We start from the raw sequence: 15,089 nt of genomic DNA on the forward strand, positions 1-15,089 counted from the left end.
CCATGTGTGCAGCTGCTGCATTGTTACAGCACTCTCATTGTCAACTGAGTAATTTCTCCTGGGTAAGGCTCATTCAAAGCTGCCACCCATGTGTCCGTTTGCTTTTGAATGGGGTACATTTAGGACATTAAGTCCACATTAAACCAGTTCTTCCCACAGAATATATCACCATTTCTGTTCAACCTACCCACAACCCATACCCATACTCCACATAAAAATACACTGGAGTAAAGTGTGTTCACTCTGTGAAAGAAGCTTTGTAAAAGAAAGGCTGAATTTAAAACAAATTGAGAGGAAAACTTTTAACCTCAATGCTGGCCACACACGTTTTATCCCATGGAACAAATGAAAACTAGGATGAACAAAATAATATTTCAGACTTCTCAAAGATGATTCTTTATCCCAAAACCTCTTTCAAAGGTACTAATTACAGATACCAGATGTTCTGCACATTAAAACTGACACTTTCCATGGCTTTTGATTGCCTCTAATTGGTCATAAAACTTGCTGTCTTTTCAAACTGGCAGGAAATGGGGAAATGGCCTTATCTGTAATGTTCCTCCAGTACTCAACATTTCTGCCTGGGAATTTCAATTGCTTTCCACCTCCTCATCTGCACATTTTGATACAAATTCTCACTGCTCATGCAAACCTGCACAAGTTGCTTATCTGTGGATGAAAAGCAAGTTAAACTGAAGATGATCTGCAGTGCCAACTGGACAGGCTGCAGAAGCCTCTATGTTACACTGGGAAAGATAAAGATTACACTGAAGAAAATGCAGAAGAAGCTACATTTGACCCAGACTGTATAAATCACTTTTGGAATAGAAAAAAAAAAATATGGCAAATGCTGCTAAATCCCACTACTTCAATACCTCAGCTACCCTTTTTAAGGGATGACCGCCAGCTTTCCAGAAGGAAAACCCTAATTCTAATCTGTAAGGTTGCCCACAAAGATGACACGTATTCTGGCCTTCCTCACCTTTATCTGGTGAGACTGAGAGTAACCACACACATTCTGCTCTCAGGAGTAAAGGAGAAGAGCCAGGAATCAAACACCATGAAAATATAGAGTGGTAGGACACTCAGCAAACTCAGAACCCAAACACCACCAGGACCTTCCTACAGCAGCACTTGATGATTCTATTTAAGACTCTTCTGAGGAAAACGCCACCATGGATTTCTTTCTCAGGCTTCATACACAAAGGCTTTTGTTAGAAGTTCCCTGACGCCAAGATATGATTTTATTTTCGTCTCCTTCCTTGGCATTTTGAGCTAATGTTGCTAGAGCTGAACTACAGTTACTTCAAGGATGGGAGAATGGCAGCTGCTCTTGCTTCTGAATGGTATCAAAGAGGAGTGGTTAAGTGAACTAAGAAACTTTAAACAAAAGGGACCCATCAGCTTTGATTGTTTCAGAAACCTTTCTAAATGTTTTTGGGTAGACCGTGCGCAAACTGTACCTTCCTTCTGTGCTCTGCTACAGCCATTTCTCATTGTATTTACTGCCAACTTTGTTAAAGTTAACATTCATGCAAGTCAAACACTTGTTCAAGATTTGTTTTGAGATAATTCCTTTATTACTTCCTCTTTGTTTTCCATTCAGTTACCTTTATCTTCCTGCCACTGCCAACCACTTGAGATTCTGCTTTGATTCATCTCACAAGGAGGGTTAAAACTCCCATTTCCCTCTGTGGTGCTTTCATACTCCTGTTCTACAAATGCCTCCACGCCAAACACCCACCTGGAGCATCCTTACTAGTCTTAAAGTTTTCCTACTTGATTTTAACACTTCACCTCTTTTCCTATCTCTGTTAAGCACCTCTGCCATCAGTCTGAACTCAGTTGAAATAAAGAGATGGAGTGAAAGTCCAGGGCAGAAAGGTTCATCAGCCATAAAAGAAAACAGACACTCAAATGCACTTTGCTGCAACTCCCATCTAGGGAAGTTTTGGCACCTGAGCTGCTTGCTTCTGGAAGGAAGCCTGTCTCCCAGAAACCTGTGTGCTTCCCAAAATCCTAACAGGGAAATGCAGCTGTGACTGATGGTTTACCTTTCCTTAAGAAGCCTAATTAGACTGGAAACTCCTAAGTTCAATATGAAGATTAGGCTCTTTTGTGAAGTTCATTAAATTCTTTTTCTCAAGAGGAAGGGAGGTACCCACCAATTATTTCCATCCTGTATCCTAACCTCAGAGTCATTAAGAGCTACACTACTATGTGCTCATAATTCCTAAAAGATGAGAGAATTCATGGTAGAGGCAGAAAAGCATCAGACACGTTAAATACAGTATTGACAAGTTGCGAATCTTTTCAATCCTTTACCACCAGGAATTTCACTGTGTCAGCACAACTCCCGTTTGCCAGTAATAGCCAATAACAACCACACTGACTTTTCCATTTGGAGAACACAAGCTACAGAACAGTTTCGTTGAGCTGCTAATTCACTGTTCAATATTCATTTCTAATTGAAACACATCTGAAACAGGAACAATTTAGGATTTAGTTCTATCATGCCTAACGGGGGAATAAGAAAAGTGTGGATGCCAAGAATGTGAGACATTTCTACGCATATGGCAACTATAGAAGGCTCCATTCAGAGGGAATGAAATTCCCTCTGGTGTCTATATTTAGGATCAAAGAACTTTTTAAAATACAGAACTTGGAATCTCCAAGGGATAAAAAATACAAAACTGTCTGTAGTGAACTTTATTTAACCTAAGGTTTTGTGCCAATTTAAATACACTGCAGCTCTCCACTTGAAAGAAGGCATTACCCACTGCGTGCTCTGAAATGCATGGAAAAGCCATTACAGGGATAATCAGCACAACTATGAAATAGAAAAGCGATAAAATGACAAAACCAGATACAACTCCAATAGCTTACTTCTTGATTCAGTTGAGCACTGTTACTTTTAAAGCCATGATTACAGTATTACTCTTTGTTTATCTATCTACTCACACCTTACTAGCTAACTCATCTTAAAATCCAGGACAGATTTTTATTTCAGGCACTTCATAAGTCAGGTAGTCAAACAACCAAAATGGAGATTTTTCCCAGCCCTCAGTGCCTGTGCAGGACACAGGCTCCTCTAGTTTTGGCTGCTTTAGTTACCAGATCCACAGAATTAGCTGCAAAGACAAGAGTCCTCTGTGGCACAGCTGAATCAGGTGAAAATTTATGCAGTGAAAATACACTTAAAAATACCTTCCCAGAGCACCAATAGCAAGATGAAAATGACCTATTGTTTCAGGTTTCTCTTGGCTAACTCGAATTGTTTTTTCTCTCCACATAATTTTCTTTACCAATACCTTACTTATCCTAGACACACTCATAAGGCACATACACAAGGTAGAACAGGAAGTAAAAGACAAATTTCTATGTTGTACCATGAACATAACACATCCCAAACTGTACTTGAAATGACAATTTTCTTATCATATGGACATTCCTGGCTTAGTTTTCGAGCAGATTCAGATGCCTAAAAGCAGTGCATAAGGAAGAATTCAACCTGACTATTTAAGCCTTTTTTAACATTGTCTTCTATGCAGCAGAATTAAGATCCAACCTTTGGAAGGAGGATTCAAGGAGCTCCACGATGTACTACTAAGCCTTCTTAAATTATGGATTTCTCTCCTTTTTCCAAAAGGACAAATACATAAACTATATAAAACCCTTTGAAAAGGGAACTGTGAGAGACTTGCATCATAGAGACATTTCTGATATATCAAGGAGAAAGAAAAAAATACCTGGGAAGACAAATAAATAGTACATGGGGTGATTTTCAAAGGTATAAATGGGAAGCAGGCACTCAGCTCCTGTTGAATTTTGAAAGGAGCTCAGCATTCAACTGCCCTTCTGCCTTTGAAAATCTTCCTTCACAAACCCCTCGGTTACAAATGACTCCAAAGTTCAAAGAATGACCTTGCCCTTGTGGGAAACAGAGGAAGGCTCGTGCCTTTTAAAGGAAGATTTATGAGACTGTTGCTGCAGATGTGACTGCGATGAGGAAACAACACTTTATAGAAAGGAAACTCTAAAGAAACATACTCTATTGGGTGGAGTGGATGGGTCACCAGAGACTACAACCACCATGACAAAGCATGGACAAAAGTACTCATTTGCAGACAGATACAGCTGCCTTCCAGAAGCTCAGCAAGTCTTCTACCAGACTGCTTGTATTTGCAGTGCTGAGAACCACCTACTAGGAGATTAAGGCGGGAATGTCAACGTAGTATTTTGTTTGAATGTCTTGAAATTGTGCAAAATAGGCTAATGCTGCAAACAAGATTAATTACGACAGAGAATATGCATGTCATCTTTCCTCACGGTTCAGCTCTCTGGGTCAGATCCAGCTCTGCACTTAGTGACAGTCTAGGTTTGATGTTAGTCTGTAATTATACAGACTCTGCATTTTTCACATCTTCTGAATTACCTTTTTTCACTAAGGAGGGGGAAAAAGCAGATTTCCTTGTATACAAGTAAGTGGGAATGGTTGTTTAAGGATGAACAATGACAATACACACGTACAATGTTACCCATTGGGAAAATTATGATAATAATAGAAAGTAAAGTGTTTTCAGAAAACCGAATTTACCAACACGTCCTTGTGTCAAAAAAGTGTTACTGCAGTTGCACACATGAAGGGGTTCATGCCAACACTCCGTGTAAGTAATAAAACACTTCAAGAACATATGTTTGCTAAGTATCAAGTACAGCATCAACCATGATCCAAACTGCTTCCTACTTCTGACTCCTGTACAGAAAGCATTTAAGGAAAACAAAATCTACGCTTCAAATACCATTTTCACAAAATAAACATAATATAAAGCAGTTTAAGCATGGTCAATAGTTCTATTTGACTTCTTGCCTATTTTTTGCTTATTGTTATAGCAAACTTTAATGTCACAATTTTTACCTTTGCAGCAGAGTTTGATACTCCATGAGTGACATTTCTGATGAGACCACCCACATTGCCATACTTTATAAGTCCAGTAACACCTTCTGAAACATCATTCAGTAGACCCATAGGGTTGCCAAGGAAATCCACAGAACCTAGAATCCTTGCTGCCTGACTCAGCAGCTCCTGTAAAATCAAGAGGAAGAATGAAGTATTTCTTATAGATCACATTAACACGAGCAAGGTTGATGGAAAAAAAAATCCCACCCACAACAGAAGCTTAAGCCAATCCAGGCAGGTTTACTGGAGAAATCAACAGACAAATACCAGTAAAATTAACAACAGTTTCATCTTAAAACGCAGTGTATTCTTAGAATTCTTCAGGATACTACTTCTCCATATACCAAAGAAGCAACACAGCACTAACACTTAATAGTCAGGAAAGAGTTCCCACATCCTCGGTGGAGAACTCCTCAACCAAGAGAAGTTCAACCTCTGCCACAACACAATCTCTATCACACTGACCTCCTGGAAGTGTTTCAGAATGTCATTAATGAGGAACTCCTGAGTTTCATATGGATGGACCCGAGTGAAAGGATCCAGATTAATCACAGCATCTTCAAACCGGATCAGAGGGAACCCCAGTGTGCTTTTCAATGCCTGAGTAAATAAAAGATATTGCCATTGTAATTCTTCTCTCTGCTTCTTATTCAAAGCATCCTTTAAATGGGTAACAAACCAAAATTCTCTGAAGCTGCTGGAGTTCTCTAGGACTGCAGTGTGGACACTTTGATACAGAGAGCAGTCACCCACAAGCCTTTTAACTCAAAGCATTGATAACTTCTTAGCACCATGTTTCTTCAATAACTCAAGAGTCACTAAGTTTCCAATGCAATCTGTTTCCCACATTTGAAAGGAGTATTTCAAACCAAAATGTGCCTAAGATTCCATATATAACTTTGCTATATTGTTCTAATGTTCAATTAAACTCCAACCCTAAATTAATTTCCTTGACAAAACTGACTATTTTCCACCCTGCTGAACTTCTGTGAAGGGATTAAGTGTCAGGATGAGCTGGAATAACATACATAATTTCCTGTAAGCCTGAGGCTCCTCTCTTAACATTATGTGGTCTAAAGAAATTCTTTAAACTAGCTTTTCCCATTATTTTTCAAGGAAGAAAACTAAAACTGTAATTAGCTCATAGGCCATCTGTACTTTGTATAGTTTATACACAAAAAGCCACATTTAAGGTGGACAAGCTATACATCTAAATACAGACACATGTAAATAAAATAATTTCGAAAAAAAAATTAAGAAAACTGATTTTTTTAAGACAGAAAGAGGCCCCTTCTTCTTCAGGTCTTGATAATGGCATCTGCACACTCACCAAGAAGGCAAGAAGTATCACACTGATGTTTAATCTTTACACATTAATCACCAAAGCTGCCTGGTATAAGGAACACGAGTTTTTGTGCCATCTGCAGGCAATTAAGGCAAGTTACAGGTCTGAGTTAAGTTTGCAAGTAAGAAAAGAGCTATTTATTTTTTCAGTAAATGGATGACCAACCAGAGTAGTCCTCATTATTCACTTGGGTAGGAAGTAATTTCCTGTTTAACTATCAGATATTATATAAGGCAACTTTGTTAATACTGGTACCTAATAAAAATAATCTGTCTACACCAAATTACCAGACAGCCATGTCCAAGCCAGAAACATTAGAGGTAGTTAGGAAAACTTCCACAAAGGCTCTACTGTGATAATTCTCTCCCTCCTACCCTGAACTCTCCTGTGCTACAGAACTGAATTGAACTCTTTCTGTGAAAGTCAATATACAGAATATGCAGGGACTGTTAACATTATGGGGAAAAATGTATATGCCAAGTTTTCTCTTGGGAAAACTGCTGGCAGCTGCCAAGATGGATCCATGTGCAATCCTATACCAAGGGTAGTCGGAAATCCAAACAGAACAATGCACAGAGCTGGGTTCTTAAAGGCACTCACTGCTAGCTCTGCTTCCTCAGCCTGCATTACAGCTAATGGAATTACAAGGGTTTTCATGTTGCAGCTGAAGTGCGACTCCATATTCAGGACACTGCTGCTGTATTTAGTGGTAAGCAGTATCACAGCCAAGGAATATCCCAACTGGGTACTGAACTGCTCTCAGCACAAGGATTTGGTAAAAGAATACAAGAAGGTAGAACCGGTGATCTTCTGGATCATCTTGGTAAGACTCCATGACAGACATTCATTAGACAACACTAAACTTCTTTAGAAGCTTGCTCGTCATGATGACAATTAATATCAAGGACAAAAAATCCCAGTTGGTGCCTCAGCTTTGGTTTTTTAAAAAGGCAGCAGCTGAGTTACTCCACAATGGGGAGGGTTTTTTATGGTTTGGTTGGTTGGTTTTGTTTCAACTCTCCCACCTTGGAGAGAAGTAGCTGTATTAGCTCAGAGAGACCTGAAGTATTTCTGACTGAAATGTTAAATGAATCATTTTTGAAGTGGCAACTGACTGGTGTCCCTTTATTGTGTTCAGGAAGGTCCTAACACACGATCTGGGAACAGTGGATGAGATTATGTTCTGGCCATAATCTGGAATCCCTGGTTCACTTACCAACTGTGCCAGATTTAGGACCATATGAAAAAGACCAGACTTCCCACCTATTTTAAGTTCATACTCAATCTCAGTTCACTTTAATTTTCGACTATACTGCACAGTGCTCATGCAAATTCTCCAATTCCAATGGAACATTTTTTGGACGAAAACACTCCTGTATTGTCCTGTATTTCTGTTCTCTAAGTTGAATAACTTGTTATTTTACAATAGGAATTCCCTTTAAGCTCTTTGCACTTCCATTATTGTAACTAAGGTCCATTGTAAAGCAGTGAGCCATTGGGTCCAGTTGGCTGTGCTTCAACTGAAATTACAAAAATGAAGGACTATTACAGAAGAGACTGGAAATTATGCTAATTAAATGTCAGAAGTTGCTGGAGCTTCTATTATTTTTAACTTGGATAATGGAAGAGTAAATGGAAACTGAAAGTATCAAAGCATCTGTTCCCTTTTCCTCCTCTTTACTGGAAGCCCACTCTGGGAATGCACTGGTGTACCTTGAGATCCAAAGGGAGCTTGTTGGAAGTGAAGACACTCAACTTGATTTGAGGCATACTGATTTTCAGATTTTCAAAGTAGTATCGTTTTTGTGCTCCGCCTTGTTCAACAACCTTCTCATGGAGGTTTTCATCATACTGTTCAACCTCTGCATCCAGACAAAACACAGGAATTAGAACCAATTAAAGATAAATAAATATGGGGTTAGGAATGCACACTCTGTTAAGAGTTAACAATCCTCTGCACAAATAAGAAGTATGTGTGACTGCTGGTGTAGCCAGCAAAATTACTCACGCCTTGTGACACGAGGTTGACCTGTGAGGCTCAAGAATTTTTGTCAGATCTTTCTGCATCTCTAAAAGCTGTTATTTGAGCTTTTAATCTCACTTCTGATTTCTCTTTATCAGCACAGAGAAACAAGGAGAAAACACATGACTGTGCAATGTTCCTACAGTGCACTCATACTCTTATAGTCTGTTTTCCTCTCTCTACTCTCTCTGTAATTCCTTACACACTTAACTAGGACTATAATGTAAAAAGCTTTCAAATATTCACTACACAATGGACAACACGCCTACATGGAAGACATCCAATAAATCAGTTTACATGAAGGGTAACTCAAATTCAGTCGACATTAACAGGCTCATGTTATTTGTAAGAGCACCTGCGTGGTGTGAGGAAGGAGGGCAAAGACAAAAGATGATCAAGTCTTATGAACTCAGACTTATGTACAATAAAACATGTTAACTGTAAATGAGAAAATTATTTTTGTCTGAATCTAGGATGACATCAGCAGATGAACTACAAATAACGTACAGTAAGTAAGGAAAAAAACAGCAAAAGGAACAGAGTAAACCAGAACAAAGGGGAGATTAGTTAGAAGGCTTAGAGCAAACCTCAAAATTTTTACTTCTTCCTCATCACTAGAGATCTAAGTTTGTAAGTCCTCTGTGAAATGCAATACTGTTATTTTTCCACAGACAATTCAGATGATACTGTGGATTAGCAAGACAGAATTCTGGAGCATCATTTGTAGGCTTGGCCCCATTTGAAATCATGCCAAAAATAGTTCTTTTCCTGTGATAGTTATTATGTAACAGTGCACAGGCTACTGCATAATAGAAGTGACTGTTTCAATTGCCACTCCAAAACAAACATTTCAGAAAGTTTCCAAAGCGCAGATAAACACTAAAATAGGAGGATTAGAATAGCATCTATGAGATCAGAAGATTGAAAAGGTCTGTCTTGCCTCAGTGAATGAAAGAAAACTTACATTACAATTAAAGCTAGGGGTATGGATGCCAACACAAAGGTCAGACAGAATTTTCTTGCAGTGAAGCAAGAGGAACTGCCCAAGGAACAAATTAACACAGCTCCCACTTCTAGCCCTGGGTTAAATAAACAAACTAAACAAATCACTAAACAAAGTGGCTTGCTAAATTAATAACACAATTTCTTTTATCCCAGTTCAGATGAATCCAGATACAGGAACTGAAAATGAATACTGAACTTCTTCCAGAGACAGGCTGTACTTGGGCTGCCACCTGAGTTCTGCAACAGGCTCAACACCCATGAACAGCTTCACAGGGGCCACTGAGGCATCTCCAGCTCTGTTCAAGAGTGGGAGGTTCCACACAGCCAAGACCGTGCTGGTGTTTTCTACTCATTTCATACACAAAGATCATAATACTTCTGTACATTGTAAAACTGGGCTGTGCAATTTTATACCACACCTGATTCCGACTGGTAATAGCCAAAGAAACTCAACAGCTTCAGAAGCAGTTTCTCCTCAATTTGAACTGTGAACTTTCGGGCAGTGATCATCAGATGCTACAGAGATAAACAAGTCTCAGTTTACACCATTAACACCAGAAATATAATCCATGTAAGCTATTAAAAAGGACAACGTGCTCTATTTCAATGGAATATTTTCACTTTCATGGATTTGTAGCAAGACTCCCACCTTCAAAATGTCTTGGGTAGCTTTCTTCACTTCAAGTTATCTACAACCACCGATGATTATTTCAATTTTCTGGAAGGCGTTGTGCTTTATTACCTAATCCTAACACTTCCAAATCTGAGCTGCATTTCCAACACTTTGGAAAATCAGCTGCTTTTCAAAACAGTCGAAATACATGCGTGAAGATTCCAAGTGAGAAAGTAAGTCTTGACAACCAACTCAGTTTTGCCCTCACAGTACACACCACAGTTGGTGGATAAATTTACAACCAACATTTCCAAATGGCTGCAGAGCACAGAACTGGGTTTATGCAGCATGATAACAGCTTATCAGGGAGAATTTATAGCCTTGTACTCAACTCCTCAAGAGCAAAACATAGAGATATTCTGGTTCACTGTGCTACAGCTCTCAGGAGAGAATAACTGCCTTGAAAAGCCAGGGGTCTGGACTGATTTGTCACATCTTTTAACATACTTATTACCCTGTTCATCACTGTACTGTAGCTTTAAACACTGCAAACATGAGAAGGTGGACACTGTGTCCTTAAAGCTTCAGAATTGATTCAACAAAGTGTATTTCACAAACCACGGAATTCAGATTACAAGTGAAAATTAAGAACAGGAAAGGTCATTTAAGCAAAGTAATACCTATGTTACACAAACAAAACATGGTGGTTTACCTTGTATATATCAGTCAGTGCATTTTTACTGGGAAATTTCATGGCATTGACTTGCACAGCAGGCCCAGGGTCCAGGGGCTCATTCTCACTCATCCTGGGCGTCAGAAAGAGCATAAAAGGCCGTGTGGTGCCAATAAGTTGGTTATCCACCTACAAAATGGACAGAAAACAGAATTAAAACTCCAGTGATATTTAGGAATTAAAATCTCAGTCACAGCTCTAAATATTTTTCAAATCTATTATAACTCAAAAAGCTGAAGAAGACCCACGAATAAATGAATTTATTTCAAAATGGCAAATACCTGTACATCATGCACACTGAGCTCTAGCACCTGACTGGTCGAGAGCTGAGTGTAGTGGACATAAATTCTGGTGAGACTTGCAAACACAAGCTCTTCAGGGACTTTGTTGACCAAAGACAATCCTATTCCACCTTCCAGTTTCACAAGCACCTGAGAAAAGAAGGGGAAAGAACTCACCACTAACAGACCAACACTGAAAGAACTTGCGACATCAAATAAATATTTCTGAAAAGAAATTATTTGTTTAGGATCATCTCCAGAGAGACTGAGCAGCTCATTGGAAATTAGTCTTAGAATCAAGAGGATTAAGGCATACTAACCCAAATTATAAGAATAAGAAGTTGTAGCAGGAAAATCTAAAGTTTATAACACAAAGTCATCATCAGGAGAGGTTCCTGACCATCATCCCCCTCCTGAAATCTAGAAAGGAAAAATTAAAATAAAAAAGACAAGTACTAGTTGTCATATCTTACTTCTAGTTCCTGCTCTGTATCTGGATTTTTGAACTTGCGCAGATCTTGTTCCGTAACTGGAAGTTCTTCTCCTTCACTGAATGAACGATCATTTCTACGTTGGTTAAAATCAGTTATCTGAAAACAAATAAATTACTACAATGATCCCTTTCCGATATATAAACAACAGCTACATTGTCCTACTTTAGCAAATTACCTTTCTGAAAAAGGTAATCCCATCCCCTTCAAATCATTATAAAGCTTTTCTTCAGGATTTAAAGATGTAATGTAGAAAAAGAGTATTTCCAGTATAAGAGAAGAATGGAACTAGATTCTAGTTAATGAAGGACTGTCACCTGCAGAACTCTAGTTGGCCCATCTGGGATGACTCTCACAGTCAGTACTCCTGAGCCAGGCCTCATCTTTTGGTTTGTGAACTGCTGTTCAGGTGGGACTGGCCCTAGAAGTTCAAGTGAGTTATCAGGACCTAGAACAACTTCAGCTCCATCATGAAGACCCTGTATTCCTCCCTTTGCCTGGAGAAAGAAAAAAGAGTAAAGAAAGAAAATCAAGTAATCAAGTGATAGGTAAATTACTATTTAGGTAGATAACTATTTACATATATTAATTAATTAAACCTGTATTTTCTTCAGAACTAAAATAAGAACACTCCAGCAGCATTTTACTTGATATTACTACAGTTTCCTCTAACTCATGTTTAATCAGTTGGCAGATAAAAGAAACAGTCAAGATTGATAATTAAGTAATTGATAATTAGGCAGGTAATTGATAATTAAGTGGGAATTAAGTATTCCCACTGCACGTTTAAAACTGAAGCTATCACATCATCAAGGGACATTGGAAAGTCATTCCTGAAACGATCTCCAAAATGATAGGAAGCTTTTTAAAAGATGAACCCTGGACCTGTAGATGAGAATGTAAATCCTCACTTAGTCAGCAATATTACCTAAAGATAGCGAATACAGAGCTTTTTTTGTCGCTTCAAGTAACAACTTACTACACTGCAGTAATTTGATCACATGATCAATGTAATATCAGAGTAGCAACTAAAATACTATCCTAGTTTCTAATTAATTGTGCAAGATCTTTACTTATTTGAAATTAATAAGAACATTCGAACACAAACTTAAAACATAAACTGCTTGCACAGTTTGCTTTACTCCGTATTCTGAACTCGCCTCAAAGCTTTCAGTTCACTTCAATACTAAGCCCAAATGACTCCGTCATCTACATCAGCAACAAACAAACAGGCTCAGCCTATAACCAGTACTGACCTGGACAACAAGCCCATGGATCCCACAGGTCAGCTTCCCATCCCGAAAGCTCCACGTCTGGGTCGTGCTGCGCCGCCGGTCCGGCCTCCTCAGCATCAGCGGCTCGTACCTGCAGGGGAAGCCCCAGCGCTCAGAGGATTCACCTCACAGCTGCTACTCTGCACCTGTGTTAAGGCTGAACATTTCTTTTGCCTCAGGTCATTTTCCTAATCTCTCTTCTGAAGAGCTCTGTCAACAGTCACCTGCTGAAAAGGCATCAGCCGTGCTTTTACAAGTATTTCCAAGCCGTACAGGTGATCGTGAGGTTTTTTAATAAAGCTAGATAAAATTCAGCTTTTTCACATGCCTTCAGAACTATGTCTTTCCATATTCAGAGAATATCATATTAAGTATATTTTCAAAGACATTGTTAGAAACCCCCATCAGTTTCCTGAGGAACTGTATTTCAATACCTGTTATCTGTGACAGCTGCCAGGCCTGCGATATCTAAAATCATGCTGGAGTCCTCGGAGCGAGGAGAAGGTTTGTGGGGGTTGTGAGGAACTGAAGAACCTTCATGGCAAAGCATTCCCGAGTCTGTCACCCTCCAGAGCTGGGATCGCTTTCCTGGCTCCTGTTACGGTAAAATCCAACATTTAAATAGAGTACAGAGCAAATATTTTTGTTCTGTTTTGCTATCAGAGGCTTTGAATCACAATTCCTGGAATGACTGCTATATATTTAACTTCAGACCCCTGAATTAGAATTAGGAACTAGTTTGGATAAAAGCTTCTGTCTGAACTCTGACATTCAATGAATACACAACAGCAGCTAGATGCAGAGCTGCATTTAAAAGCTGTTTGTTAATCTCAGCAATATTTAAAAACAGTTTCTATTTCTTAAGAACTCCAGAAACAGATGACTTGGCTTACAAAGGTCCTGAAAAGGAAGCAGGTCCTACCTTGTAACCTCGTGAGAATATCTAATACACAACTACCTCATTCTGTTGTCTTGGAGGCATTTACAACCTTCCTTGCTACTTTATTCCAATTCCCTTTTCTGTCACCTTTACCCCTATAAGAGTCTTACATAGAAGCACCACCACAATTCAAAATAACCTATCACTCTGGAGTCTCTCTCTACCCTTTAAAAGTTAGAACTTTTCTTTTTTTAATGTTGTCCTACTCTCAGCATTTGATTTTACTTCTGCACACAGCAACAGTATCATTAAAAAAAAAAAAAGTTAAACACGTCTTGCTACCTTCTTTTTCAGCAAAACTCGTTGAGTCTTTGGAGAAACATCAAGGACAAGCTCTGCATTTGCAGCATCCTTATTTGAAGTAACTGGTCTTACGCTTGGCTCCTGCAACCTGGAACACCAAGAAAACAGCATCATGCTTGTTCAGAGTAGCAGTTTCTTTTCGTAGCATGAATCAGATCTGCACCAAAATTCAAACTGGAAGTTTACACTTCCAATACACCCTGTCAGATCAACATTTATATTGGGGATTTCCCTGTTCTTGTTAGGAATTACCAGGGCAAGCTGGTAACTTAAGTACATTCTTAAAAGGAGCTTTGATTTCTTAGTGAAACTAGGAACTTCACAGGAAAAACAGATGAATTAAAAGACAGTTTTCTACCTCATATTGAGGAAAGTAAGAAAGTCCTGCATCAATCTCCCAGAGCTGTTTCCAGTAGCATATAAACTAGTGCAAGCTTAAACCTCACAGGCATGCTGTAAATAGGTGTGACTTGTGGTAAAGAGTTCTTTATACACCAAAAGACATTTAAGTCCCTACAGGGGGACCCAAACATCCAGACTCGGTTCCAAGACCACATAATGGGGTCACAGCAGATGCCAGATACCAAATCCTTCTCACTGTGTGACAGGATAAACAGTGTCAAAGCCAAGGTACTATGTCCAAATGAGGTAAAGTACACAAATTACTGACAGCCAGACAACTTCTGAATTTGGCTTTTCTTCTGCTAGCTACAAGGTAAACAAAAGTTTAACTCCATGTGAAAAACTTTTGAATGGTAACCATTAAGAGAATATTAATTTGATACTAATTAATTAAAGCTTAATGTGAACATCAAAAATATTTCCATCAAAGATAAAAAGAATTACCCTGAGAAAGTATATGTAGCAGCAATATAGATGAAGTTTTCATAGTAAAGCTGTTTGCTCTCTTGTAAGTCATTCATGCAGCAGAAAACTTCTGGGAAGCCTCCTCCTTTCACTTGCACCATGATGGAGGGAGGCAGGGTGGGCTCATCCCATGCGTAATCCAGAGAGGTCATGGGCTTCACATCAGTGTACAGCCTGGGCTCTATCACCTGCTGCTGCCTAAACACAACTGGGACCTGTAACAGTCAGGAAGGAGAAGTTTGTTGATATGGGAA

The 15,089-nt window shown here is 39.0% G+C and overlaps 1 protein-coding gene across 3 annotated transcripts in view; it reads right to left on the reverse strand.

Moving 5' to 3' along the window:
- VPS13D (vacuolar protein sorting 13 homolog D) overlaps positions 1-15,089 on the reverse strand; it is a 94,357-nt gene that overhangs the window by 30,824 nt on the left and 48,444 nt on the right. For all 3 annotated transcript variants that reach the window (XM_066202770.1, XM_066202769.1, XM_066202768.1), the window contains 12 exons: positions 14,815-15,050; positions 13,948-14,056; positions 13,160-13,320; positions 12,708-12,816; positions 11,769-11,948; positions 11,434-11,550; positions 10,961-11,110; positions 10,659-10,808; positions 9,753-9,849; positions 8,019-8,167; positions 5,426-5,560; positions 4,919-5,086 (listed from right to left, as the gene is read on the reverse strand). In XM_066202770.1, the coding sequence (XP_066058867.1) occupies positions 4,919-5,086; positions 5,426-5,560; positions 8,019-8,167; positions 9,753-9,849; positions 10,659-10,808; positions 10,961-11,110; positions 11,434-11,550; positions 11,769-11,948; positions 12,708-12,816; positions 13,160-13,320; positions 13,948-14,056; positions 14,815-15,050 (1,761 nt within the window). The remainder of the gene's footprint in view (positions 1-4,918; positions 5,087-5,425; positions 5,561-8,018; positions 8,168-9,752; positions 9,850-10,658; positions 10,809-10,960; positions 11,111-11,433; positions 11,551-11,768; positions 11,949-12,707; positions 12,817-13,159; positions 13,321-13,947; positions 14,057-14,814; positions 15,051-15,089) is intronic.

Source organism: Chamaea fasciata, unplaced genomic scaffold (assembly GCF_029207755.1).
Source record: "Chamaea fasciata isolate MVZ Bird 193981 ecotype frontalis unplaced genomic scaffold, bChaFas1.0.hap1 SCAF_23, whole genome shotgun sequence".
Taxonomy (NCBI): Eukaryota; Metazoa; Chordata; class Aves; order Passeriformes; family Sylviidae; genus Chamaea; species Chamaea fasciata.